The sequence below is a fragment of the Gopherus flavomarginatus genome, chromosome 9 (assembly GCF_025201925.1).
Source record: "Gopherus flavomarginatus isolate rGopFla2 chromosome 9, rGopFla2.mat.asm, whole genome shotgun sequence".
In the NCBI taxonomy this organism is placed as follows: domain Eukaryota; kingdom Metazoa; phylum Chordata; order Testudines; family Testudinidae; genus Gopherus; species Gopherus flavomarginatus.
Window position 1 is genome coordinate 5,849,084 of NC_066625.1, and position 26,139 is coordinate 5,875,222.

At 41.6% G+C, this 26,139-nt stretch overlaps 2 protein-coding genes across 2 annotated transcripts in view; one reads left to right on the forward strand and one right to left on the reverse strand.

The window, feature by feature from the left end:
• The window catches only part of SSTR5 (somatostatin receptor 5), a 135,538-nt gene that overhangs the window by 66,305 nt on the left and 43,094 nt on the right, over nt 1–26,139 (forward strand). The gene's annotated exons all lie outside the window — the stretch shown is intronic.
• Nucleotides 1,087–12,531, reverse strand: C1QTNF8 (C1q and TNF related 8). The gene is made up of 3 exons (XM_050967308.1): nt 12,449–12,531; nt 3,217–3,457; nt 1,087–1,634 (listed from the first exon to the last, which is right to left on the reverse strand). Exons 2-3 carry the CDS (start codon nt 3,440–3,442, stop codon nt 1,087–1,089), a joined length of 774 nt encoding a protein of 257 aa, XP_050823265.1. The 5' UTR covers nt 3,443–3,457; nt 12,449–12,531.

Genomic DNA, 26,139 nt, shown 5'->3' on the forward strand with positions numbered 1-26,139 from the left:
GACAGAAGGAGACAGGCCTGGACTAGATGTTGATCTGCTGGTTGTCAACGCAGAAAACTGAATTTGTGTTTGTGGATGAGATGACCTAGAGGTAGGATGTAGAGGGAGAAGAGAAGGGGACCAAGGACAGAGCCCTGTGGGACCCTCAGAGAAACTGAGATAGGGGAAGAGGAAGATTTTTGAAGGACATGCTTAAGGAGTGGACTTAAGGACTTAAGGACAAGCTGGAGGAAAGCCAGGAGAGGACTGAGTCATGGAAGCCAAGGGAGGACAAGATTTCAAGAGGAAGAGCCTGGCTGATTATGTCAAGGGCGGCTGACAGGTCAAAAAGGAGGAAGATGGAGTACTGGTTCTGAGCTTTATCTAGGAAATGGTCATTTTTGGTGACAGTGATTTCAGGGGAGTGTAAGGGATGGTTCTAGCATGGAACTGGAGGACGGGAACCGCAGACAGCAATCATAAACAACAACAAAGGCATCCTTTGTAGGCAAAGCAACCTGCAAACACTTTACTTCATTGTAACCGTTAGCTAGCTTGTCTAATACGATCTTCAGATAATTACAGAGTACAAAAATGAGTAGGCCAGGCCACTAAAACAGAGCTGATAGGTTACCATTTTTTTGTAACCGAGGTTATGTACTGAATGACTTTGGCAAGCAGTTCAGCAGAGATGTTACAAGGGGCCTGTGGAAGACTTCAGAACAGTGTCCTTCTGTTTTCCCATCTAGCTAACGATCAGTACAGCATCCCATGAGTCAGAAAGAGCTCAGGCCTTCTACGTACTCATAAAGTTGGCACTGCCATGTAACTTTTGTTCATTTTGCTAGCAGTGTCCATTCCCCTCCCACGCATAGTAACGCCCCTGCTCTGCACATTAAGATTGTTGCATGAGAAATATCTCTAATTGATTGGGAGGATTAGCAAACTGAAAAGCAGATCAGCTGGCTGCTAGCCACAATCAGACCATGAAAATATTTACTGCGTATTTATTTCCATGTTGACATAGACGTGCACTTTTAAAGAGGAGAATTAGTAATCTACCCAAGGAGCTCTACGAAAGCACCAAGCCCAAAGATGCAGAATATGCTACTCTATGGCTGGTTTAATTAAATGGCCATTGAAGGTGATGTAAATATCAGACTCCTCACTATAGATGCCATTTTCCCTCTCTCGTTTAAACATTCTCACCCAGACCTCATCCCCTTCCTGCAGCTCGAGCATGAGACTCTGGCTCTGCATGATGCTCCGATCACTGGGCTGGGCATAGAGGATGGCAACTTCCTTGTTGTTCTGCATTACGTGCAGGTAAGTCTCTTTGAAGTTCCAGGTGTGGACATTAAGGTTGAAGAAGTAGATCCCTGGCACGTAGCAGAAGAATTTCCCTGTGAACATGCTGAAGTGTTTGTAGAGGTTCACCAACTCCGTATCAAAAGTGACATGCTGGAAATAATCCGAGCTATGGAGAGGTTTTCTCCGGCCGACTGAAAAGGCAGCGTAATGCAGCTTGCAGGAGTTGCCTGGTGGGCCAACCTGGCCTTTCTGACCTTTCCGTCCATTATAACCACGTAGCCCTCGTTCTCCAGCCTTTCCAGCCCCTCCAGTGATCCCTTTCTCTCCCACGTCACCTTTTTCACCTATGATCACAAAAAGGAGCTAAGTTTCAAACATATGCACACACATCACATGCCACAGAGATGTCTGGATGGAGATAGCCAGCATCCCAATTGGTAAAATAACACTTTCTCAACAGGTGCATTGAGAAATAATTGTCGTAACTAAATCACATCTAGATTTGAATTCAGGACCACTGTTGACAGCAACCCCCTGCCCACAAATGGCATGCTGCTAGCTAGCATGCCTATTCCATATATTAACCGCACAACAAATAAGATAGATTTCTCTGATATGTTATAGATTCATAGATTCCAACAGCAGAAGGGACCACCCTGATCATCTAGGGTATGCACTTTTACATTTGCATTATTATTTGTGACCAGATTATTGGAAGGATTAAATTATAAAATCCAAAAAGCTACAAAGAGTCCTGTGGCACCTTATAGACATATTGGAATATAAGCTTTCATGAGTGAATACCCACTTCGTCCGATACATGCATCCGACGAAGTGGGTATTCACTCACGAAAGCTCATGCTCCAATACGTCTGTGAGTCTATAAGGTGCCACAGGACTCTGTTGCTTTTTACAGATCCAAATTAACAGAGCTACCCCTCTGATATAAAATTCAAGAGCACATGGACATTTTGCCAGGGAGAGAAGGCTAGAGTCCTAACTTTTTCATTAATTGAGCTATACTCTATGTTAATAGGATGAATAGTGAGAACAATTATTCATGGAACCTTTGGTAACAGCTACGTAGAATTTGTTTTTAGCATGTCCATACGTCTTTTCATTCATGGGAGCAACATGGTTTTGTGGGGGGGGGTTGGTACAAATATTTGCAGAAAGTGAATTTTCACCCCTTAGCTGAGTGATTTATGATTTAGGTGACCAGCTACCTAGGGTGTGTAAGAGAGAGGACGGCAGGAAGAAAGGGATAAAAACGGAATGAAATCCTGGCTTCAATGTGTAAACAGTGTAGGTCCATGAACCCGACCCATATCATTTACCTATATACAGTAACAGACATAGTCTTTCTGTGGCAGAGAAGGAGGGAAAAACTATGGGTGTGGTTGATGGGAAAGAGAACAAAACCTCCAAGTTTAATAGATTCATATGTTTTAATGCCAGAAGGGACCATTATTACCATCTAGTTTGACTTGTATAACATAGAAACTCAGCCAATCATTCCTGTATCAACCCCATAACTTCTGTTTGAGCTACTCCAGACCTTTTTGAAAGTTATTCAGTTTTGATGGAGAGTCCACCATGTCCCTAGATAAGTTGTTCCAATGGTAATCACCCTTGGTGTTAAAAATATGCACCTTATTTCTACCTCAAATTTGTTTAGCTTTTCCTGCTATTGGAGCTCATCCAGCCATCTCCTGGTAGATTACTAAGCTGTCTACTCTCAGACATCTTCTCCACATATAGGTAGTTATGGACTGTAACCAAGTTGCCTCCTGACCTTCTCTTGGATAAACTATATAGACTGAGCAGCTTCAGTTCTTAAGAGATGGATGTTTTCCACCTTGGAGGAGGAACATTGCTTGTGAAGTGATGGTAAATTCACAAAGTGTGGTCCTGGGCATGACTCACCTTTCAGGATGGTGATATCTATTGTGGGCTGGACTTTTGGCACTGAATAGGTGGGGTCATAGCTCATCCTAGTGGATCGTGAAGAGGTGACGGAGACTGGCTCTTCTGAAGGCCCACAACATCGCACGCATGAAAGCCGCCGGGCTTCCCGTCTCAGCGAGCCCTTTTCTAGTAAGGTGCCGGCATTCACAGTGGATAAAAAGAGCATCAGAAGCACAGAACTCATCTTCAGCTGAGCCGGCTAGAGCAGGAGAGTAATAGGAATGATTAATGTGGTGATTTAAGCCAGAGCAACTGTTGGCTACGTATTCACTTACCTTAGGGTTCCCTTCTTTATTATCAAGCAACAAAGAGTCCTGTGGCACCTTAAAGACTAACAGACGTATTTGGATGTCAGACGCAGAGGAAGTGGGTGTTCACCCACGAAAACTTATGCTCCAATACATCTGTTAGTCTTTAAGGTGACACAGGACTCTTTGTTGCTTTTTACAGATCCAGACTAACACGGCTACCCCTCTCATACTCTTCTTTATTATGTTATTCTAGTGTATCACTTAGTTGGGGATGAGGGACTCATTCCACTAGGCGATGTATACCAACAACAAAGGGATAGTACCTACCTTTGAGTTTACAAACTAAGTATATCTGAAGAGACAACAGATGGATACAACATAAAGACTGGAGGGATCATGACCTAACAAAGATATGATTATTAGTGTAGCAAGTACAGTACACCCACTGTGTAACTTGTCGAACCAATGTTTGCCGAAGGCTTTGGATGGAAAGCACAAAATATTACTAGATATTATTTAATTAATTAATTATTTAATTAGCGGTGTTATTTACTATTACAATCTCTAATTATTGCAGTTCTTAAAAAATGAAATTCCTATGTAACAAACATAACTCTCCAAAATAAAGAGAGAGAGAGAAAGAAACTGTGATTTCAGAAAAACCTTCAACTGGGGGGGGAAATCACTTTTTGCTCCAGATAACCTTCCTTTCAGCCTGTTAGTTAACCACTGTAAGCCAGACTATGCTTTTATGACTATATTGGTTTGTTGCTTCCTGCAGAATTCTGTGTAGGTTTCATATTTGCATTGCTGGATATGTATACTGGAAAGCCAAACAGCCTCAATGAATGCAGCCATAAGTGACTGTTGCTTTGCACAAATATTGGTTCTTGAATTTTAATATTGATTTTTGCACTGTATTGTTGGCAAGCTCCAAAATCCTGAATTGCAGATGAGGAGTGAAGGGAAATATAGTAGACAGTGGATAGGAGGAGACCTTCTAGCACACAGCTGTCAGTCTTCTTACCAAGAATGGAAGCAGAAATATCACCTTATTGGCAAAAACCGCAGTCTCTATTGACTTCAGGGAAATTACAAGTTGTTTCTTGCAAAAATTATGCCCCTTCCCAAAGTCCATTGAAATCCAAGAAAAGACTCTCATTTACTTCAACAGACTTTGGATCAGGCACTTCATGAATGCTTTAGTATCGCAACAATCCTTACTAGACTATCAGGGAAAAGTGGGAGAAGTGATGGATGGATGCCCCAGCTATGGGAAATACATGATTTGCACAAAGATCCTGTCCACAGTAGATTTCAAACCAGGGTAAGCCAGACTGGTTCTTCAGAGCTGGGAAGCATTGTGCCTTCACCAGCTCGAGAATGGATTCATGCAGAGAATAGGGAACAGATTTCCAGGAGAGCTGTCCTGGCACTTTCTAGGAGACATTTTCCTCTGGTGTTTTTTAAAAAATGTATCATCCAGAAAGAATCAGAACCCACACACCCTTATTATTCAGTTGTTCTGTTCTGTCCAACACACGATGAGACTCGGGGAATGCTTATTAACAATCATGCTTATTCTAATCATTAGCGTGGAAAAAACTACCCATTCATTTGGGAGCGATCAACAGTCCTGAACCAAATTTTGCATAATTTTAAAAGATTTTTTCATTCACGGTATAACAGAAATCTGGTATTAGGTGTCAGTCTTATAGAACAGGGCTCTCATTTACACTAAGGACCCTTTACACCACTCTGGCAGCACAAAAGTGGATGTGATTTAGAGTGCCACACACTTGAAGGACCCTTTACACTGGCTGAATATTGTAAAGGGGTCTTCGTGTGAATGGGAATCAGGCCTCAGATAGGTGACCATGCTTAAATGGTGTATGGCTCACAGGGGACATTCTCTTTATGGGCAACAAGTTTCTACGCTCACTTACGACCTGACCTACTATTTACTGCACTACTGTATTTGCTCAACAATATAAAGATCTGTATTAGCTTCACTTTACCTACAAATTATTCAGCGCCAACTTAATTTCAGGAAAAGTTAAAAGTATTTAGCTCTTCTCAGGGCCTTGGCCTTCTAGTCAGTAACCTTTGAGATATATTAGAGGACAGTGTCATTTCAATCTCAAAGTATTGCGTTTAGGAGACATAATTGCTTTACACCTGCTTTTAATATCTTACTTGAGGCCAATCAGAGTATTCATTAAGAAAAATATTTCTAATGTGGCCAGAGATGGAAAAATCATACACATGGAGAAATTAAGTCTCGTGATTAAAATACACTGTCCTCATTAGACGGAAGAGTGGTGGTTATAACTTCCAAGGTTAGGAAGTGTGGGGTTTTTTACTATTAAAAAAATGATAGCACTCATCCACTCAATGACTTTTTTTTTTAAAGTCTCAGAAAAAGAGCCATGTTCTGGCTCTCTGCATGTTGTGACACCACTGGGGAAATCAGCAAAGTCCATGTTTTCTTCCACAATCCCTGAAAGGTAAAAATGTGAGCATTTGGCTAGAATTTCCTTTTGCTATGAAAAACACTGTCAATTGAGAAAATAATCCATCCATAGACTGAACCTCTTAGATCTAAGCTGAAGAAAAAATTCCCCTGATGGCTCTTGCATTCTCATGAAGCATATCCCAATGTCACTGACAATACTTCAATCAAGACTGGATATATTTTTTTAAAAGATCTACTCTAGTTCAGACAGGAATTAATTCAGGGGAGTCCTAGAGCCTGTGTTATATACAGGAGGTCAGATTACTTGAGCACAGTGGTCCCTTTTGGCCTAAAAATCTATGAGTCTATGGAATCCAGGAAATACATTTTCTTTCACACCTATGGCGTTTGGGCCTCACCAAGGCTTTTTACTGTGTCTTGGTGTGTGTATACCACTGCCCTCTTCTGGATGGAATTTTTAAGACCTGATTTAGATCTGAATGGTGGAAACCTGTGTATTTGAATGATGCATGGGTCGCATGTAGTTAGATGAGGCCACTGGGGTGTCTGAGCATGCATGTGGTTATAGATTGTTACGAGTAGAGAGGAGAAGAGATGCAAAATAAAGAGCTGGGAGAAAGAGGCAAATGGCGCGAGAGGAATAAACCAACCAAATAAAGCCAGAGTAGAGAATTTGAAAGTTTGAAAGCCGTTTGGTATAAAGACACACAGCAACTAAAAGAAAAAAAGAAATCTAGAAAGCAGAATGCGTGAGTAAAGAGAGACCAAGCACCGAGTTACAGGGAAGCAATGTAATTCAGGGAGGAAAAATAAGAGAAGAAAAGTAAGTCTAGAGACTGGATGGAAAAACCCATCAGAAACCTGATGAAAGAGGCAAGAAGGAACAATACAAGAAAAGAAAAACGTAAAAAGGGGGAGAGAGCGAAAACCATAACAGCCAGGAAGGAAATAGATGTGGGGAGGGTTGTGTGTTTTTTCTTATTAAAGACAGTTATTGGGATCTTACTGTATCAAGTATGGTGATAACCTGTTTTCTCTCAACAAGACAAGTGTATCTTTCTTCTGAACAGCCAACTCTGATTGTTATCACCTTCACTTACAATAAAGATCTGGCAGTCTGTGCATCTTCAGAAAATAAATCAAAATCCTGCACCAGAGGAATGTTTGTCCTACTTTCTGATACTGATCCGACATGCTTGCTTGTGTCTAAAATGATATATTAGCTCAACACCGAATGCCTGGAGACTGCAAAGCTGATCTCTTTCTTATTTGATCACCCTTCATGGTGCCTCTTGAGAGAGATTCATTTTCAAAGCAGCAGGTCAGAAATAAAAGTATAAATCAGCTTATTTCTTTGCTGTGAAAAATGTTTCCCTGCTATGAAAATAAGAATCCCCAAATGTCTGTTGTCCCGCTGAGTAGAAAGCCCAGACATAGGATTATACACAGTCATCATGTTATTAACACCTGTCACTGAATTGAAAGAAAAATGTTATTTGTCTGGTATTCTTAGCCTCTACATGCTATAGGAGGAGGCTCAAAGACAAAAGAGGACTTTTCCAAAATACAGTTCAAGTTGTTACAGCCTTCCTACCAAATGATATCTTTCCTTCATTTTTGCTGCATCTTCAAGGACCTTACAACAAAGGAGCAGAAATATATACAGCAAAACAAAAACAAACAAAGAAAAATGGTATTTGAGAGACTTCTTGGAGAGAGGGACCCAACCCACGACGTTTACATCCGGAATTGAACTTTCTCACATTTCAGGGAGCCCAGATCAGAAGGTTTGGGTCTGAATGTAAACTTTCCCAAGCTTCAAAAGTGTTTGGATCCTGGCTTTTAGGTTTGGGACCAATTCATATTTCCAGCCCAATTTTGCAGATGTCACCAGTTTAAATAAACTCTGGAAAAGCATCTGAATTTTTGGGAGTTGGTCCATAGAGCACGCAACTTCTAAACTTTTTGAGGTTTGCCCATCTTGAATTCCTTCCACACATAGAATCACAGACTTTAAGGTCAGAAGGGACCATTATTGATCATCTTGTCTGACGTCCTGCATAACGCAGGCCACAGAATCTCACCCACCCAGTCCTGTATCAACCCCCTAAAACTATGTCTGAGCCACTGAAGTCCTCAAATCATGGTTTAAAGACTTCAAGATGCAGAGAATCTTCCAGCAAGTGACCCATGCCCCACACTGCAGAGGAAGGCGAAACCACCCCCAGGGCCTCTGCCAATCTGCCCTACAGGAAAATTCCTTCCCGACCCCAAATATGGCAATCAGCTAAACCCTGAGCATGTGGGCAATACTCACCAGGCAGACACCCAGGAAAGAATTCGCTGTAGTAACTCAGATCCCACCACAGGCCACTGGACATATTTACCGCTAATAGTCAAAGACCAATTAATTGCCAAAATTAGGCTATCCCATTATACCATCCTCTCCATAAATTCATCAAGCTTAGTCTTGAAGCCAGATATGTCTTTTGCCCCCACTACTCCCCTTGGAAGGCTGTTCCAGAACTTCACTCCTCTGATGGTTAGAAACCTTCGTCTAATTTCAAATCTAAACTTCCTGATGGCCAGTTTATATCCATTTGTTCTTGTGTCCACATTGGTAAACTTACAAGCCATGAAATGATTCAACTATGACCCATGGACTTCTGTTTTGATTCCTTTTTGGTACAGTCTTAGTAAACCAATACAAAAAAATATCAGGAAAGTGGAGTCTTGCTGCCTGTGAGATCACTATGGATCTTAGCCTGATGGAAGACTTCAGTGGGCTTAGGATCAGGTTCTGTATGGACATGCTAAATGTGTCTATGTTGGCTTTGTAAAATCTGATAAGACATATTGTAGGAGCCGACTGAAATACAATAAGGACCCTAGTCTGCTTGACTCAAAGCAAATCTTTTGCAAGGCTCGAAAAAGCATGGTTTGCTTTTTTTTGTCATTTTCCTCTCCCGCTCTGCATTTCTGACTAGGATGACAATGTCAAAATAACATAAGAAGCTGTTCCTAAGGTATTTCTGCCCAGACCAGAGCAGGAAGTACCGCAGTCTCATGAAAGTCCGTCTCCCCTATGGAAAATTAAACAGATTCTGAAAAACATAAGTGTCCAAACTTTGGTGTGCATTTGCAAACAGGACCTGCAATCTGAACCTTTATTACTGAGGCCTGAGCTCCCTTACATCAGTGGCAAAGCAGGTGTAGTATGAGTAGCCGTGGCAAAGTTTGGTTTTAATGTTCTTTTATGATTTTGACATATCAATGTTTATTTTTAAAGATTATTTTTATTTCCATCCATTAAAATTGTCACCCTTGTCCAAAATTATGGGTTTTAAGCATTTTTATTTTTGTCTATTTAAATGTTCATTGTTGTGGGAAATTATAGGGAGGGCATCAGATAATTATTTAATGACAGCAGACATCCAGATTCCTCTTTGGATGAGGTGGTGTGTAACTCATCAAATAACAAAGGCAAACACTGAATGTGTTTATGCAGCTGGGTCGGCTTTAATGAACACTGGTGGTTTCTTTTGATTCTAGAAGGAAGGGTCACACATACGGTGCTAAAGTCTGTCTGAACATAGATTTAAAAATAATATTAATAAAGTGAATGACATGCAAGGAAAGGGGGGTCAATATCTAAATCAACAACTCTCACTCCTCCAGTCTGACCATTCAGTTTGGTTTCTCTACAAGCTGAAGGCAAGTCAGCCTGGGGAAAGGGAATCTCTTTAGTTTATACAAGAGGCAATATGCCTTGTGGGTTGGGGGCATGGTATTCTGGAGATGGGGTTAAATTCCTGGCTCTGGCACAGACTTTGCGTGACCTTGGCCAACACTTAATCTATCCTGTGCCTCAATTTTCCATCTGTAAAGTTGGGATAATATTTTATTTGCTCACACAGGTGTTGTGAGGATAAGTCATTCATAACTGGGAGGAGTTTGATGAAGGCCAGGTAAGTAGGTAGATCTATTCTTGAATCACAGGATGTCTGTTTAAATTTCTGCTAATGTAATCCTCTCTCTTTATTCCTAGGATTTGTCCTGGTCACTTAAAAAAGCAGTTCTAAGATTACCTTTCCTTTAACTTACAGAGCAGCTGAAGCCACTGCCTAATTCACTGAGGATAAACATCCTCAACTAAAACCCAGTAGCTGATTTAAGGTAAAGATCCCTCTTGTATGGTATAGCTGGAAAAGACACCGCAATTTGTAGTACTGCAGGCTTTTGAATTGATCCGAGGATGGAGCCCGCTTCTAGTAGAAGAAATGTGCCTTCTGCTTTACCTTTTTCACCTTCTGGGAAGTCCTCAATGTTGGCTAACAGGTTCCCTGCTCCTGGTGGTGGAAATGGCTGGAAGCAAAGAACTTTAAGGCTGTTAGACTGTGAACACTAGACTCTCTCTTGGAAGTTATTTGATTTTGCTGGAGGAGCTAAAGTTTCTTCTTGGACGATTTATTATGCAAAAGCCTTGCCACTCTCCAGAGCGGTTAGCACTGTGAGGTCTACAAGTCCAAACAGCTCAGCAATTTCTTCTTCCTACAGTGGCTCATGATGAAATGGGTGGGCAGCCATTCTTTGAAACTATCGCATTAGTTCCTCAGCACACGCTGAGTAGCAATTAACATTCTTGCAGCCATGAATTGACTTGCAAATTCATGAAGAGGAGAAGTTAAATTCAAAAAGGCAGCGTGGTTTAAAGTACCTATATTATTCACAGACTTCCTCTGTTCACGCTATTTTCAAAACATTTTGGGTTTAATCTGAAGAGGAATTCCATAGCACTGCGAGCAGAATCTAAATTGGCTGAAATCCTTTTAATGCTGCTGCTTATAGCTTCCTTGCTTTGTATGAATACATACAGATACATACACAAAGAGCTTCTATGGGCCTGAAGCAAACCCCTAGAATTGTGTACCCCAAAAGCTGGGCTTGTTTTGATCTGGATCTTAACACTGCAGAAGCTCGGATTAGACCCAGGCTCACCGACTGGCTGGTCCCTCCTTTTAAGTGGGCTACACAAAAGGCTGGATCCAAACTTTGCAGCTCAACAAGTTTTGAATCCAGTTCCTAATAAAAAGGAATAGAATTCTTCTGATCCTATATTTATAGCACTAATTCAGGTCCAGTGTAAGCAGACATAACTTCGCTTTGATTTAGGGAGCAGCACCTGGTTTTAAACCAGGTGTCAATTGCCTTTTGGTTCACGAATTATTTGGGATGGTAAACAGTTACTTTTACTTACTGAAGAACTAAAAATCCCTTTCTAGTTCACCATTCCCCTGAGCAGGATTTGGTGTGTGCATCCAAAGTTGCTACTTGCCAGGAACATGGTTGCAATGGATTGGAAATGGCCATGCTTTTTTACTAGGCGGGCCCTTGAAAAGAATCCCATTTTCACAGCACGTCCGGACAATGATTCAGCCTTGCTTTGTGGAGAGAGGCGACAAGTTACAGCTAAATAATATGCAGGGCAATTGCTCAGGCGAAGCAAATTAACTGACTGTGTCTCATGCTCCTTTGCACTCTGCTGGTGGAAATATAGATTGTCTCGATGACTCACCAGCAGTGAGTCAGCTGTTCTTTGGACGTGGTTTCAACTAAAGGCTGAAATTGTTTGAAGGGTTTGTTTGCTTTTTAGGCAACTAAAATGTTTTCACAGCACAGACTGATATGTTGCAGCAGAACGGCACAAATACCCTGTTTCAAATCGCCACGCTCGTGATACCTGTGAAACAGCTGAGAGCGGATGCTGACTCCCATATGAACGTCGGATCTCTCCTTCAATCCATGCAACCTGCACTACTGTGACTAACAAATAATCATCATAATAACAATTAATAACTGATTACTATATCTCGCTCCCCTGAGCCACTCTGGCACCACCATTGATTCCTGCCTGAGGCTATGGAAAAAAAAAGCACAATCAAAACTGTTGTGAATCGCAAGCAAACTGAGGAAACCAAATTCATAGTTAGGGCTATTGTTTCCAGGCCTGTCTCCCCCTTCTCCATCACATTTGTTCTAGCAGAGAGTTGGTCTGCAGACTAGTACAGCTGAAGGTCACCATAGCTCAGGAGGCTTTCAAAAGTAATGGCTCGCATCACAGAACAGGGGCCCTGGTTGTATACAAAAGGGTCATGGTGACTATTCCACCACTTATCCCAAACCAGACAATAGTACAAAATATATTCATGCCTCAATATCTGTGGTGACTAATGAAACACTGAGCGTTAAGTGGGAACAAATCAGAGCCAGTTCAATGACATTCTGGAAAGCCCAAGCTCTTCCTTTCACTTATTTTGCATGTGGCAGCAAGCAGAGAGTGAGGCAAAGTAGCCAAGCCACCCCTTTATAGTGACTCCAGAGAACAACCTGCAGCCGCTGGTTGGGAACAGTTCTGATTCCAAATCAATATGCTTTGTCCTCTATGTAGATCCATTTAACTTACCTTGTGACTCAAAATCCCCTTCTCCTTAGTTTCCTTGCTGTTGCCTAGTGAGCTTCATAATATGAAAGCCCCTGTTCATTCAGCTGTTGGTCTGGTGGCTTCTGTTGCTGCAACTTCCTTGCCGGTGTCCAAAGGAAACAGTGAGTGTCCGTCCAACTTCTTATGAAACTCAGCAGCTACAGCACAGGCAGTTTGCAAGTGATTTTTCTTTGCTGCTTGTTTTCATCCAATTGTGCTGGAATGGGCTCATGCTTTCCTGCTTTGCAGTAGCCTTCTCAGCATTTGGAGGAAGTCTGTCAGGCTGCACAGTTCCTCTCAAGAGAATAGAGATGAAGAATCAAAAAGTTTTTTAAAAAACCAAACAAATAAAACCGACAATTGGCCAGAGGGAAGATGAAAGTGCTAGAAACACATGAAACTGATTATCTTTTGGTAGTCTCAGCCTCTTCTCAGGGGAAAAAAAGAAAAGTAGCCCTGTCTTTTATGCACCAGATGCAGTGGGGAGAAAAAGAGAAAGTAAATAGTGTCTCTAGCCTCTGTTTGCTGTACGCTGGGAATGGGTGACAAGGGATGGATCACTGGGTGGTTACCTGTTCTATTCACTCCCTCTGGGGCACCTGGCCTTGGCCACTGTTGGAAGATGGGATACTGGGCTAGATGGATCTTTCGTCTGACCCACTATGGCCGTTCTTATGTTCTTAAGGACCCGCCAGGCTCTACAATGTAATCTGCAGCTTCCCTTGACTTTAACCAGGAGGTGCTGTCCAAGAAGAACAAATTCCAGCATGCAAAGAACCCAGGCTGCTTGGATCAAGATGTACCCAGGGTGCAGGCATACATGACCTATATCATATCCTCTGAAGGATGCACCTCCGTATTTAAAAAAAAAAAAAAAAAGGAAGATGGTAGCAATTTATTGCATTTTAATGCAGATGTGGTGCAAATCTCAGGAAGAAGGTGTACATCAATGGACTCTTCCTAACATCCAAGAAAGCATTAGAATTTCCCTGTAACAATCCTTCCACTCCAAAAATAACCCCAAAGCATTAGAGTGGTAATGAACAGCTACAGGATGTCACACATGCCATGTATTGCTCCTAAACTATTGTTGGCTCATGTCAGGGAGAGGAAGTTGAAGATGGAATAAATGGCATGAGTAAAGTGGCACAATCTTTTTAACCATTAGTTCCTGGACTGTCTTTCATTTGTACCTGTTTCCTAACGAAGTGTGGGTCAGGTTTATAATGCCATGATTGTAATTACCCTGAAAGGACAACATAATCACATTGGTTTTGCTTTTCAGCAGGTAATCACCACCTTTTCAAATAACCTGAAAGTTCACTACGTGACTGAATTACTTATTCTTCTGATGTTATTCTCAATTACATTAAAAATAAGCCCTTCATTAGAAGCACATTAAAGTTGCAAAGTCAGGCAAGCTAGGAAATGGCACAATTAAGGTTGCCTAGCCTTAGGCAACAGCTGAACTGTTTTTGCTGAATTTGTCCTAATAAAGTCAGCTTTGAGCAGAAAGCCAGCCTGGAACATTGCAGCCCAAGAACCTGGAGTTTATCAAAAGATAGACACAACTGAAAACAGGGTCTTCTAATGCAAACTGTCAGGCAACCTTAAGCACATGCATTGCTACCTGTGTCACCTATAAGAAATATACTTGTTCTGTGCTGTTTGACTGTTTGCTCCAACACACTTCCACCCTCTCCTTCACTCTCTCTTCACCTTATCTTCACTCCATCTGCCCTCCACGCTCCCCTGCTTCCTCCCCTCCTACCTATAGCGCCCCAGCCCAGCCCTTGGAGTGCCCCCTCTTTACTTTTCTCTGTCTCCCTAATTCCATTTTAACAAATCCCCACCAAAAGAATTAAGAAGGAAACAAACAACTCCTGCACCACAGTCAAGGAACTAATACAACGTTTGAAGACCATCACGTTGTTTACTCTGTCTGTATCGTCTATCCCTTTCCCCTACTCTTTGCAGGTGTCGCCTGTTTAGATAGTGAACACTTTGGAGCAGGAACTGTCTTCTGCTTTGTACAATGGAGGCTTCGTTCTTGGTCCCTATGCACTACCAGAATACAGATAGATAATATTAGAAACAAGGGATATTAACTACATTGTATTTACACTGTAGTTATTGTCAGATGTGCAGTGAACTTTGTGGTTATATGGATTATTGGTAAATAAAGGCGATGTCATGCCTAAGCACAGTGTAATTTGTTATGTAATTACAGCGTAATTACAGGCATTGTATTATACAATGCAACCCAAAATGGTTTGCTTACTGATCTGTACAGCCTTGGATTAAATTAGTAAATTGGTTCTCTGGGAATAACAGGTCTTTTTCGGGTATAGTGAGAGGGGAACAGGAGTGTCTGGTTGCGGGAAATCGGTAGGTGTTGGAGACCAGTCCAAAAGAAAGAAGTGCTTACCCATCACTTGCTGAGTGTTCTGCTGTATTTAGCCTTCTGGCTGCACATTCTGTGCTTCTGCCTGCCCTGTGCATTCAGCTCCTGTCAGTTGGGAAGCAGAGTATTGAATCATATGCGTATGTGACTCCCCAAGAACTTCAGAGACCAGAGCTGCTGTACATTTCAGCACTCTGTGTGCTCCCAGTAACAAAGAAGATGAACAGTGGAGCATAACATGACATGCAAGTGTGCACTGGAGTGGGGCGAGCCTTCTACCAGAAGATATGGAAACAGCAGCAGCAGCACAGGATGGTATTTTCCATAGCTCTCCGGAGCCAGGGGCAATGTCTCTTTGGGTACCAAGGGACCAGCATATGCCTTAGGAGTGCAATAAAGTCTCCACATCGCCACTGGATTACCATTCACTTGAGGCTAACCCCCTGCAGGCTGCTGTCCTGTTACTGTGCAATTTCAGTCAGGTTGTTTTGTTACCATCTGCTGTAAATCAGTGTTTCAGGTTGGCAACCCTAAATTTGACATAAAAAATGTTCACAGCTCCCTTACATTTACTGTAAAAAATGGAACAAGGGTACAATGCTAAGCCTATATAATACAATTGCTCCACTACATTTTAACATCACAAACTGATAGCTCTGGCCATCCTGAAGTTTTTTTCTGGAAATTTAATTCTCTTTGCTTTAAAATGGTAAGAAAACATTCATTCCCTTACAACCCCACTCTCCCGGTTGCCCTTCATGACTACCCCAGGGGTTGGAACCCACTGGGTAAGAAACATTGCTCTAGATTAAGGTGAATTTATTATTAACAGGCTCCACTGGACTGAGGTTTTCCCATTCATTTGCACATCACAGGACATGAGACCAGCACTTGTTCTTGTAAAGACTCCCACACAGTGTTCTAAACTCTAAGCTTGCATCAGGGAGCCGTTCTTTTTGGAAATGGTTTACACTTTCCTAGCTGACTGAAAGGGTATGAAATTTACTGTTAAAATATACACTAAAAACACTATCCAGCAGGAGATGTTTCCACTCAGTTTTTTAAACAAAATGTATGGTCTCCATTACAGTTTCTTAAACACGAGCTCTGTTCATGTGATCAGTCTCCATCCATTTCCATTTGTGATTCATCACCTCTGTACACACAATCAGTTTGATCAACATGCTACATTATGAAGCCGACTCTTGTCTTTGGAGCAAATGCGCATAGCGAGTGCTGGAATAAAGGCCTTGAGCAAGCAAGTCCAGTGGAAAAGTGGGATAGGTGCTGTAACGGGTTGCCAACTCACCACCATAGCGCTTCCTGCTGGTTGCTCCAGGAATTAGCTCTGTCCTAGTCGTGGAGCGCCCTCTGTGGGTGGTGTCCCATCTGTTGTCTGCTCTGCTGTGCTGTCTGGGACCTGCATTGCTCCCTGGCTTGCAGCATCCTCTTCTGGACACAGCCCTCTGGCTGCACCCCACTCGGTTCTCTCCCCTTCTGGGGGTATCAGCAGTCCTTGGTCTGCACTTGCCTTCATGGCCAACTGCAGCCCCAAAGTCTAGCCCATGGCATCAGGGCAAGCCACAGTCTGTATTGGGCCACGCCCCTCCATGGCTAGGACAGAGCTAATTCCCAGAGCAACCAGCAGGAGGCGCCGTGGTGGTGAGTCTGCAACCCATTACAGGTGCTTTTACAAACCTTTGGAGGCAGTGGAAAGAACACACACAACTAAAAGTGCATCCCTTTTTTTTAATAATAAAATACAGGTCTTATTTTTAGAAAATTCCTAGGTTCTGTGGGAATGTGTGTGTATACATATAAAATCTTTAAATTCTAGCTGGTTGAAATATTCTAAATTTGGAATTTTTCTTTGAAAATTTCCATTGAAATTTCAAATTTGTAGATGCTGTTTTTTAAAGGAGAGGATATTAGTGAAATCTTGGATTTTTTTTGTCTTCCATTTTTCAACCAGCTCTAAAAAGCATTAAATGTTATAGGGCGTCACATCGATTGATCTATTTTAGGGTCTAGGTGTCACCACTCATCCTCTGCCTCAGTACCCACATTTCACAGAGTGGGCACTGAGGAAGGCTGAAGAGCAGCAGATTGACATTTTCAGTTTTGATCATCTTTGTCAGCTGCTGCATATTAAGTGGCTAGACAAGATCATCAGTGAGAACATTAGTAGCTGAACCAAGCCCCTGCCTCCGTCAGCACTGCTTTAGTCTTGTCAGCTTTCTTGGTATGGACATAGTGTTAGGATGGAACACCAGTGAATTATGAAGCATGTTTGCCAAGAAATGATGCTACGCAGCCAGCAATCACATGGCCACCAAAAGCTTTAGTGGTGTGATAAGATTGCCAATGACGGAGATAAACTGAGCATCTACCAGAGGGTCTGAAGAAACCTAGCTAGAGATTGATTCAGGTGTTTCTCAATCTGCAAGGATACTGCATTTATTAGCCTTGGTGATGATGATTCATCTTCAGCTGGACTATTGGCATACATAATGCTCAACGTGTTTTTGCAGGATAATGACCTCTGTGTTTCCCAGGTGAAGTGAACAGATGCCGTGATGACTTAATTGAGTGTTCTGCTTTTCTCTCTTCCTCTGTTATCAGAGGCCCTGGTTAATATTTGTAACTAAGGCACAATTAATGCATAACAATGAATTCTGTCAGCACCACAGACCTATGCAATCTATAGTGACTGGCTGTATACATTTACTAGACACTTGTTCGATGTCTTCACTGTGTCTTTATTGGGAAAAGCACAAAAGTAAACTAACAGGAAGGAAAGATGGGTTTGTGGTTAAGCCACTGGGCTGGAACTTGGGAGATTTGGGTTCAAGCCACAACCTGCTTGTACAACATTAGACAAGCCATTTAATCTCTCAACTCCCCATCTGTAAAATGGAGATAATTCTGTCTGTCTGCCTTGCCTATTTAGGCCAAGCTCCTCTGGGCAGGAAATGTCTCTTCTTATGTGTACATATGGCACCCAGCACACTGGTTGGAAGTGACCTTTTGTATGAATACAAAAATACAGATGACAATCAGTAGATTTCAGGCAACGTAAAGGGTGTTTTGTGACCTGAAAACTCCTTTAGCTGAACAGAAATTGGAAAAAATGGAAAAAGTCCTAGACAGATATTTTTATTTTCTACCTTCAAGCTTTGTACACAAGGAAAACTGTTATGGTAACCAGCGCTGGCATCAGAACAGTTCTCTCCAGACTAAACTGTTCCTTTGCCTACTGAATTGACAACTTAGTTTTTCTGAATAATAATCATATTCAAGGAAAGTGAATATTTCTGTTTATCCAGTTGATTTATAAATCTTGGCTTTTGCCCATGCAGGGAGCTGCTTTAAGGAAAAAAATCAGCTTCACAAACTGTACTAGGCTTACAGCAAATTAATAAGACACTCCATATAATTTACAGTAATGAGTTTTTCAGGACATGCGGCACTGAGTGTCCTTCCAAAAACTGAGCTCCTCCTCTATGCTTCTTCTTATGTGTAGAGTTTGGAGAGGCTGTTGCAATGCATTTTATCTAAAAAGTTGGGTAAGATTCAGTGAGGCTCAGCTGGAAAATGCACATCAGTAGGTTTAAATTTTCAAGAGAGCAAGAGAATGTTCCACTTGCAAATCATCGTACGTTCTCTTTGCAGCCACTGCCTGGCAGGACTGCTTTCATCTAATGGAAAATAAATTTCTCTTTCTAGATAGAAAAAAACCTGCAATTGATTTAAAGTTCTGAGATGTTTTTTAAGATACTGAGTTCAACTTATATGTAAGTTTTGCCCACTTGGACTGGAGGACTCAGACCTGGAGGCTTTACTCTCTTTCTCCTTCCATTAGACAATGCACCAGACTCTGTGCTGTGCCGGAGAAAACAGGATGGGGAAATTCACATTTCTGCAAAGGGCCAGCCAGAGGCTTATGCACCATACCAATCCTGTCTTTGAAGACGTAAGCAGGACTTACATGATGCATAGGTCTTGTGTTTGACCTTGTGCACAGGGGTTAATTTCACCAAGAATGTGCATCCGGGATTCTTCATGCAACCTTCTGGTATGGGCAGAGCAGCCCCAGGGCATTACAATGGCTTTCTTGCAGCTTGGCTGCTCCACAGTCTGCACTAGCCATAGCCATCTGTCTTTCTCCTCTAGCCCCGTCAGCCACTCTAAACAGGAGAGTTATGGTTGATTTGCATCATTAAAGCAGCCAGAATGCACCAGTGACTCTGATCCCAGCACCTTACAGTAAGTGCAGAACAGCGACTGACTCAAGCAACAGTTTTGCTGTAAAAACAAACATACCCAGGTTGATTCTTCTCTCATTCATCTACTAAGATACCAAAGAACCGGACAGTCTCTACGCAAAAGAATAAATGGACACAAATCTGACATCAGGAATCAGAACATTCAAAAACCAGTGGGAGAACACTTCAGCCTCTCTAACCACTCAGTGGCAGACTTGAAGGTGGCAATTTTGCAACAAAAAAACTTCAAAAACAGACTCCAAAGAGAGACTGCTGAACTCAAATTAATATGCAAATTAGATACAATTAACTTAGGTTTAAACAGAGACTGGGAATGGTTGGGTCATTACACTAATTGAATCTATTTCCCCCTGTTAAGTTCTCCTCACACCTTCTATGGATCATCTCGATTATCACTTCAAAGATTTTTTTTTCTCTTGCCAATGATAGCTCATTTCAATTGATTGGCCTCTTACAGTTGGCATGGCTATTTCCACCTTTCATGTTCTCTGTATGTATAAATATCTTCTTTCTGTGTGTTCCATTCTATGCATCCAAAGAAGTGAGCTGTAGCCCACGAAGGCTTATGCTGAAATGAATTTGTTAATCTCTAAGGTGCCACAACTACTCCTGTTCTTCTTGCGGATACAGACTAACACGGCTGCTACTCTGAAAGAAATCAGACTTAATTCCTGCTTTCATAGCATTCTTTTGAAAGGATTAGTGTTGCTCTCTGTTCGGTTTTAGCCTGTGCCATTTCTCCAATTTTGTATTTTAAGGGTTTTTTAATAGTTCCACTGGAGAAGTTTGCCTTTCAGCCTCCACCAGATGCCTGTATTCTGGACTTGTTGGTTTAACCATTTTTGACTTACACCAGGTATAGAAAGGAGACAGAAGTCTGGCAGCCTAGCCTGGCCAGCCAGATGCTGAAATACCTTCAGTCTTTACAAGTGACGTTCTGTGAGCCACTCAGGCTAGAGCTCAGCTACGCTCTGGTAATGCGAAACCAAGAAGGGACTAAAAACATTTGAGGTTCCAACAGTTAGTTACCTCTCAGAAACATCTAAGAAGAACCCTCTGGGTTTTTTTAAGTGAAGGCCCATCCTTCCTTTACCTGAAAACACGCCATAGATAGACGCTTCATCTATCTGAGTAAGAATCATTTTCTTAAGAAAAAGAATGAATTTTCTCTTTCTCTCCCTCTTTTTTTCTGGTACTGCTGAGTGCTGAGTGACTGTGTTCTCTGTTTATTCTCTCTGCTTCTGTTCAAGGCTGAAGCTCTGTACCATGACAACCTGTGTATCACATGGCAAAACACACCCGGCTGTTTCCTATGGAAACATTAAATATTAAACTAACTTTCCTCCTGGCCTTCAGATGGGGAGTGATTTTTGTAACATGGCAAAACCCTCAATATGCACTGAAATCAGACATCTTTTGCAGTTAGTCGTTAATGTAGATAATGCAAAGATGGATGCAAATAAAGTGATTAATGTATTGACAATACTGAACTCTAAAGCAAAGTGGGGAAAATGAAGGTGGTTAGCTCTGTAAATATTACCATGCCAGTGTACAGCCAGGGGATTGACAGCAAATGGAATTTGCAAAGCCTCTAACAAAATGAAGTCAAACTAGTTACTTGGTGCTTTAAAAATTGATGAATGATACTTGAGGTCTGTTTTAAGAACATTTTACCAGATGCCTAAAAAATTACAGTCCCACAATTAAGAAATAAGGCTACACTGGTTAAAAAAAGAAACAAACTGCATGGCTTAAAGAGGATGTGCAAGTAACTATAACTATATATATAACTATACAACTATAATTATATATAACTATATAACTAACTGAAACTATATAGTTATATATATAAAGGGGAATTTGATAGCAAATATAAACCAGAAGCTAGTAATTGCAGAAAATTGATAAGGGAAGCAAAAGAACACAAGAACTCGCTAGCCATCAGAGCGAAGGACAATAAGAAATAGCTTATAGTAACAAAAGGAATCCTAACAATATTGATCCATTATTAGATGGGAATGGTAGCATTGCCAATAATAAGGCAGAAATGTTAAATAAATATTTTTGTTCTGTTTTTGGTAAAAAATCAGTTGATGTATTCATATCATATGATAATGATAAAATCTTTCCATTCTAACATTAACTAAGGAGACTGTTAAACAGCAACTACTATAGTTAGAAATGTTTAAATCAACAGGTCCAAGGAGCTGGCCAAGGAGCTCTCTACACCATTAATGCTGATTTTCAATAAGTCTTGGAACACTGGGGAAGTTTCAGAAGACAAAGAAAGCTAATGTTGTGCGAATATTTTAAAAGGGTAAATTGGATGACCAGGATAATTATAGACCTGTCATCTTGGCATTGATCCCAGGCAAAATAATGGAATGGCTTATATGGGACTCACTTCATAAATAATTAAAGGAGGGTAATATAATTAATGCCAATTAACTTGGGTTTAAGGGATATAATTCTTGTAATCTCATCCAAAAAATGATAGTTTAATTAGACAAGTTTTGTTGCTAAAGGTAACTGTGTTGATGTAATGGACATCTGTAAGGAATCTGAAAATAGAATGATATAAATAATTTGTCCAAACTTTTCAAGGGATAGTTAAAAAATAAATATGTTTTCAGAAGTCAGGATCATTTTGCAACTAGAGGCAAACCCAAAAAAGGGAAAATGTTCACAATGATTATTATTCGGAATGAATCACTTGTCCAGCTCTAAGTGCAAATGGAGGCAGAATTTGACCAGATGTGTGCAAAATGAACAATGTAGTTGCATTAATTCACGTCATTTCAGTTTGCTTGGCTGCTCCTTAGACTTCATGTAGCTAGACATACACCCAAGCCACAAAATTCAGGGTTGTTTGTATTTAAGGGTTCTAGTTTGGTCCATTAATTTACAGAGGCCCAGCTCTGAAGTCTAGATTAGGATTCCCACAAAGACTGGAACCTGGATTTTAGGTTAGTCCCATCTCTATGCTTAACAAACACACAGTAACACAATCACAAAATGTACCTCTCTCTCTCTCTTAAAGGTCCTTTCCCTGTCTAGGAAATAGCTATTTTAAAATCAACACTGTTAAGTAGTGTAGCTTAAAATGTAGATTTTATTTAAAAGATGGTTTTACTAATCTCAGTGTTTCAGAGTAGCAGCCGTGTTAGTCTGTATCCTCAAAAAGAACATGAAAGCTTATGCTCAAATAAATTTGTTAGTCTCTAAGGTGCCACAAGTACTCCTGCTCTTTTTACTAATCTCAGCATAACAATATTTTAAATGCACATTGGAAATTCGGTTAGATCTGGGCTGTGCATTATTCTGATGGTAAATCAGCTAAATTTTGCATCCATTCTGGTGTCTGTGACATGTATTTTTTCAGATGTATGGGACACAGTGTGTAGGTTTCCCACCATGTGGGATAAGGAGTGTTTTTGACTAGTTCTGCCAATTGCATTTAAAACATCAATTATAACAGGCTATGAGGTCTGCTCCTCGGTTTTAGACACCCAGATTCCTGATTGGGCTCTTCTCAGTAAGAACCATCCACAATCGCGATGTGTTTCACAGTAGGGCATGTGGGGAATATTGCTGTTTACAGAACACAACTTGCCAGGATTGTTGCAATCTAGGTAACATGGACTGCATGTTCCTCAGTGTATGCCTGTCACACTGTCTGACGTAACTTATGACCTTGAGTGTCTATCTCAGGGCAGACTGTCAGAACAGTGCAGATACTTCAAACTGGTGCATGTTCTATAATTAGATAGTACCCAGCCAGTAACAAATGTGAACTCCTGGATAATTAGAACTGTCTTACCATGGAGTCACAGACAGTCCCCTTACACACTTCAGTTTATCTTGCCACCCAGACAAACTGGACTTAGTGATAAATGGTCATTTACACCAAAAATCACACAATAGTCAGGTTGCTTCCAGTCCCAAGAGGCCAGTCACTTACCCTAGATCAACTGGTACCCTGGATCTTACACAACATACACCACTTGTAGCTAATCCTGTAATAAACTATCTAAAGGTTTATTAAGTAGGAAAAAGAAATGAAAGTTATTTAGAGGTTAAAGAAAGCAAACATGCACAAATGAGAAGCAATCTAAATCCTAAGAGTGACAGAGTTATAGTCATCTGTCAATTCAAAGTTTCTTTCAGGGCAGACACAGGAGCAGGGCCGCCCAGGGGCGGTGGGCAAGTGGGGCAATTTGCCTTGGCCGAGAATCCCTTCCCTGGCTAGAGGCGCCTTTTTAATTTTTACTCACCTAGTAGCAGTCCTGGTCTTTGAGGCACTTCAGCGGTGGGCCCTTCACTCGCTTCAGGTCTTTGGTGGCACTTTGGCAGCAGGTCCTTCAGTGCTGCCGAAGACTCGGAGCAAGTCAAGGACCTGCCGCCACCACCAAAGTCTCGGAGCGCCGCCCAGTGAGTCCAAGCGCCGCATAGGGTGGTGCCTTTTTTTATGTCTGCTCCCCCACTTTGCCCTAGGCCCCCTGAATCCTCTGGGTGGCCCTGCACAGAAGATAACCCCTGGGAATCTCTGGCTTCAGTTTGGTTTCTCTGGACCTGTGAGAGTTCAAACAGCAAAGAGATGAAAACTCTTCACATCAACTATTTTTATTTCCCTCTTCCAGCATTCAAAGCAAAGGGATGAGACCTTCCACACTTACTCCTCCATGAGTGAGATAGGAACCTTAAGTAATCCTTCGTATTGTGATGTTCCATGATGGCCTATCTGATTTTGATAGTTCTTCTGGATGGGCAGGGTTGGGGGACAATTCGCATGCCTAGTTCACAAGTTCAGAACAAACATTTTCAAAGTTATAAAGCCAAAGTTACATATTTTCTTATAGCACAGAATACAGATGGGACAACTGAGATTAATGTATGCAGCAATTTACAAGCTTTTCACAGAGTCTAAACACTAAATACATTCTTATAAGGTTAATACTTACTTTGAGCGAAGCTAACATACAGGCAAAGTGGTCTGGTCTCCAGCAATGAGTTAGTCAGTTCTTACTTCTTAGCTAATTTCTGGAGCCTGGACAAGAGCTGGCGTCTGGCCTGTCAGCATCGCAACACCCTGTCTGTGTGCTGGTCCTTGGTCATTGCAGCAGATGGCAAACATGCTCCCTTGGCTCCTCACTGAGGGAAACATGTCAAAAGAGCTGAAGTATCCGCAATATACTATTTCATTCATAGATCCTTTACAACCTCTATGCATGCAGACAGAGCACCACTGAAAGGCAGCCTCCTTGGGGTTGAAAACACCAGCCAGCTGGCACATTGTACAAGAGTGATGAGAGGAGGGATTTTTGCTAAAAGCACCTTAGGAAGCCCATACTCTTTCAAAGACAGCCACTGGATCTTCAATGTCATGCCAAAACAGGCAGGACTTTGGTTCGCAAGGTCTTGCCTGAGATGCTCCTCTCCCCTAAATTGCATGTGACACAATTTTTCTACCTTAGAAGAATTAAGAGATCAGGTGGCCCCCCTAATATCTGACCTTATGGCTCCAGGGAGCCAAGATGTTTCAAACCTGATGCTAAGACCCCCTAAACCACAATGCTTATGGACTACAATAGGAAACATACAGATGCATTGGCAGAAAGGTTTGAAAGAGATTCTCAGGCTACGTCTAGACTACCCATCGTATCGGCGGGTTAAAATCGATTGCTCGGGGATCGATATATCGCGTCTCATCTAGACGCGATATATCGATCCCCGAGCGCGCTTATATCGATTCCGGAACTCCACTAACCCCAACGGAGTTGCGGAATCGACAGGGGGAGCCGCGGACATCAATCCTGCACGGTGAGGACGGGTGAGTAATCCGATCTTAGATATTCGACTTCAGCTACGTTATTCACGTAGCTGAAGTTGCGTATCTAAGATCGATTTCCCCCCGTAGTGTAGACCAGCCCTCAGTCAATTACCAGAAATTTTCTCTTGGTGCTGTTTGCTTTATAAAGATCCTAGGCTGCATTTGGGCCACGTTAAGGTCATAGCAGCAGGGGCAAAAAGTATATGGAATTGCATGCCTACACTACATCCACGGTTACTGTTATTACGCCCACAGATTAGGTAAACTGGGGGTGCCAATGCACCTAATTAGCATTTTATTGCACATGGGTCCAACTCCTCTTCACTGCATGGACCAGCCACTTGGGACAGGCTGTATACAGAGATGAATGTGTGGAAGGAATTCAACCTCCAAGTTACTTCCTGTGTGAAAGCATGGGCAATGGGGGGTATTTTGGCTTCAACCCATTCACCTGCTATCTGCACTGATTTCATTGCCTCGAGGGCCTCTATACCTGCTGAGTTTGCCCCGCAATTACCCAAGTGCTCAGTCATGGTAATTGCACATGCAAATTAGGTATGCAACTTCACACATATTTTGTATCAAAATCTGGCCTGGTGACTGAGCCAAGTGGAAGTAGCTAAGGCTAGGGTGTTGGGACCAATGGAAAAATATTGATATTCAGGATCCTAGCTTTTACATTGGTTTATCACATCAATTACATTTTCAGTGAAACCAAGAGGGTAAAAATTCCCTCCCTTTGTACTTTTGTTTCCTGACTAAAGAAGGTTTTGATGATTCCAATTTCCTTGGCAGTTTTTAGATTATTTGCAATGGCATGGTATGGCACAAACAAATGATGCTAAACTTGATAGTAAATGACTTGGAGGCTTGCTTTAATCTTTTGGCTAGGTTGGTAGTGGAATATGATTCATCACACACATCACTGCCCTGTGTTCCAGCAACTGAATTAATTTTTTTTCCCGGGCTGGAGAAAATAGCTTTACCTATTTATACTGAAGTAGCGGCAAGCAGAATTCCACAGCACATGTAATTGTTTTTCATAAAAAGGGGCCTATATGTTCCCAGATAGAGAATAATCTTTAAAATCTTAGAATCCCTAAGAATGCGGCAGTGAAGTTGAGAATGAAGAAAGAAATGATTTAAAAATGGT

Excerpts from the sequence above, each read along its gene's own strand:
- C1QTNF8 (XM_050967308.1), bottom strand. The coding sequence starts at position 3,442 with ATGAGTTCTGTGCTTCTGATGCTCTTTTTATCCACTGTGAATGCCGGC. Across the intron at positions 1,635-3,216 it reads AGATATCACCATCCTGAAAG|GTGAAAAAGGTGACGTGGGA; the intron begins GTGAGTCATGCC and ends TTGTGATCATAG.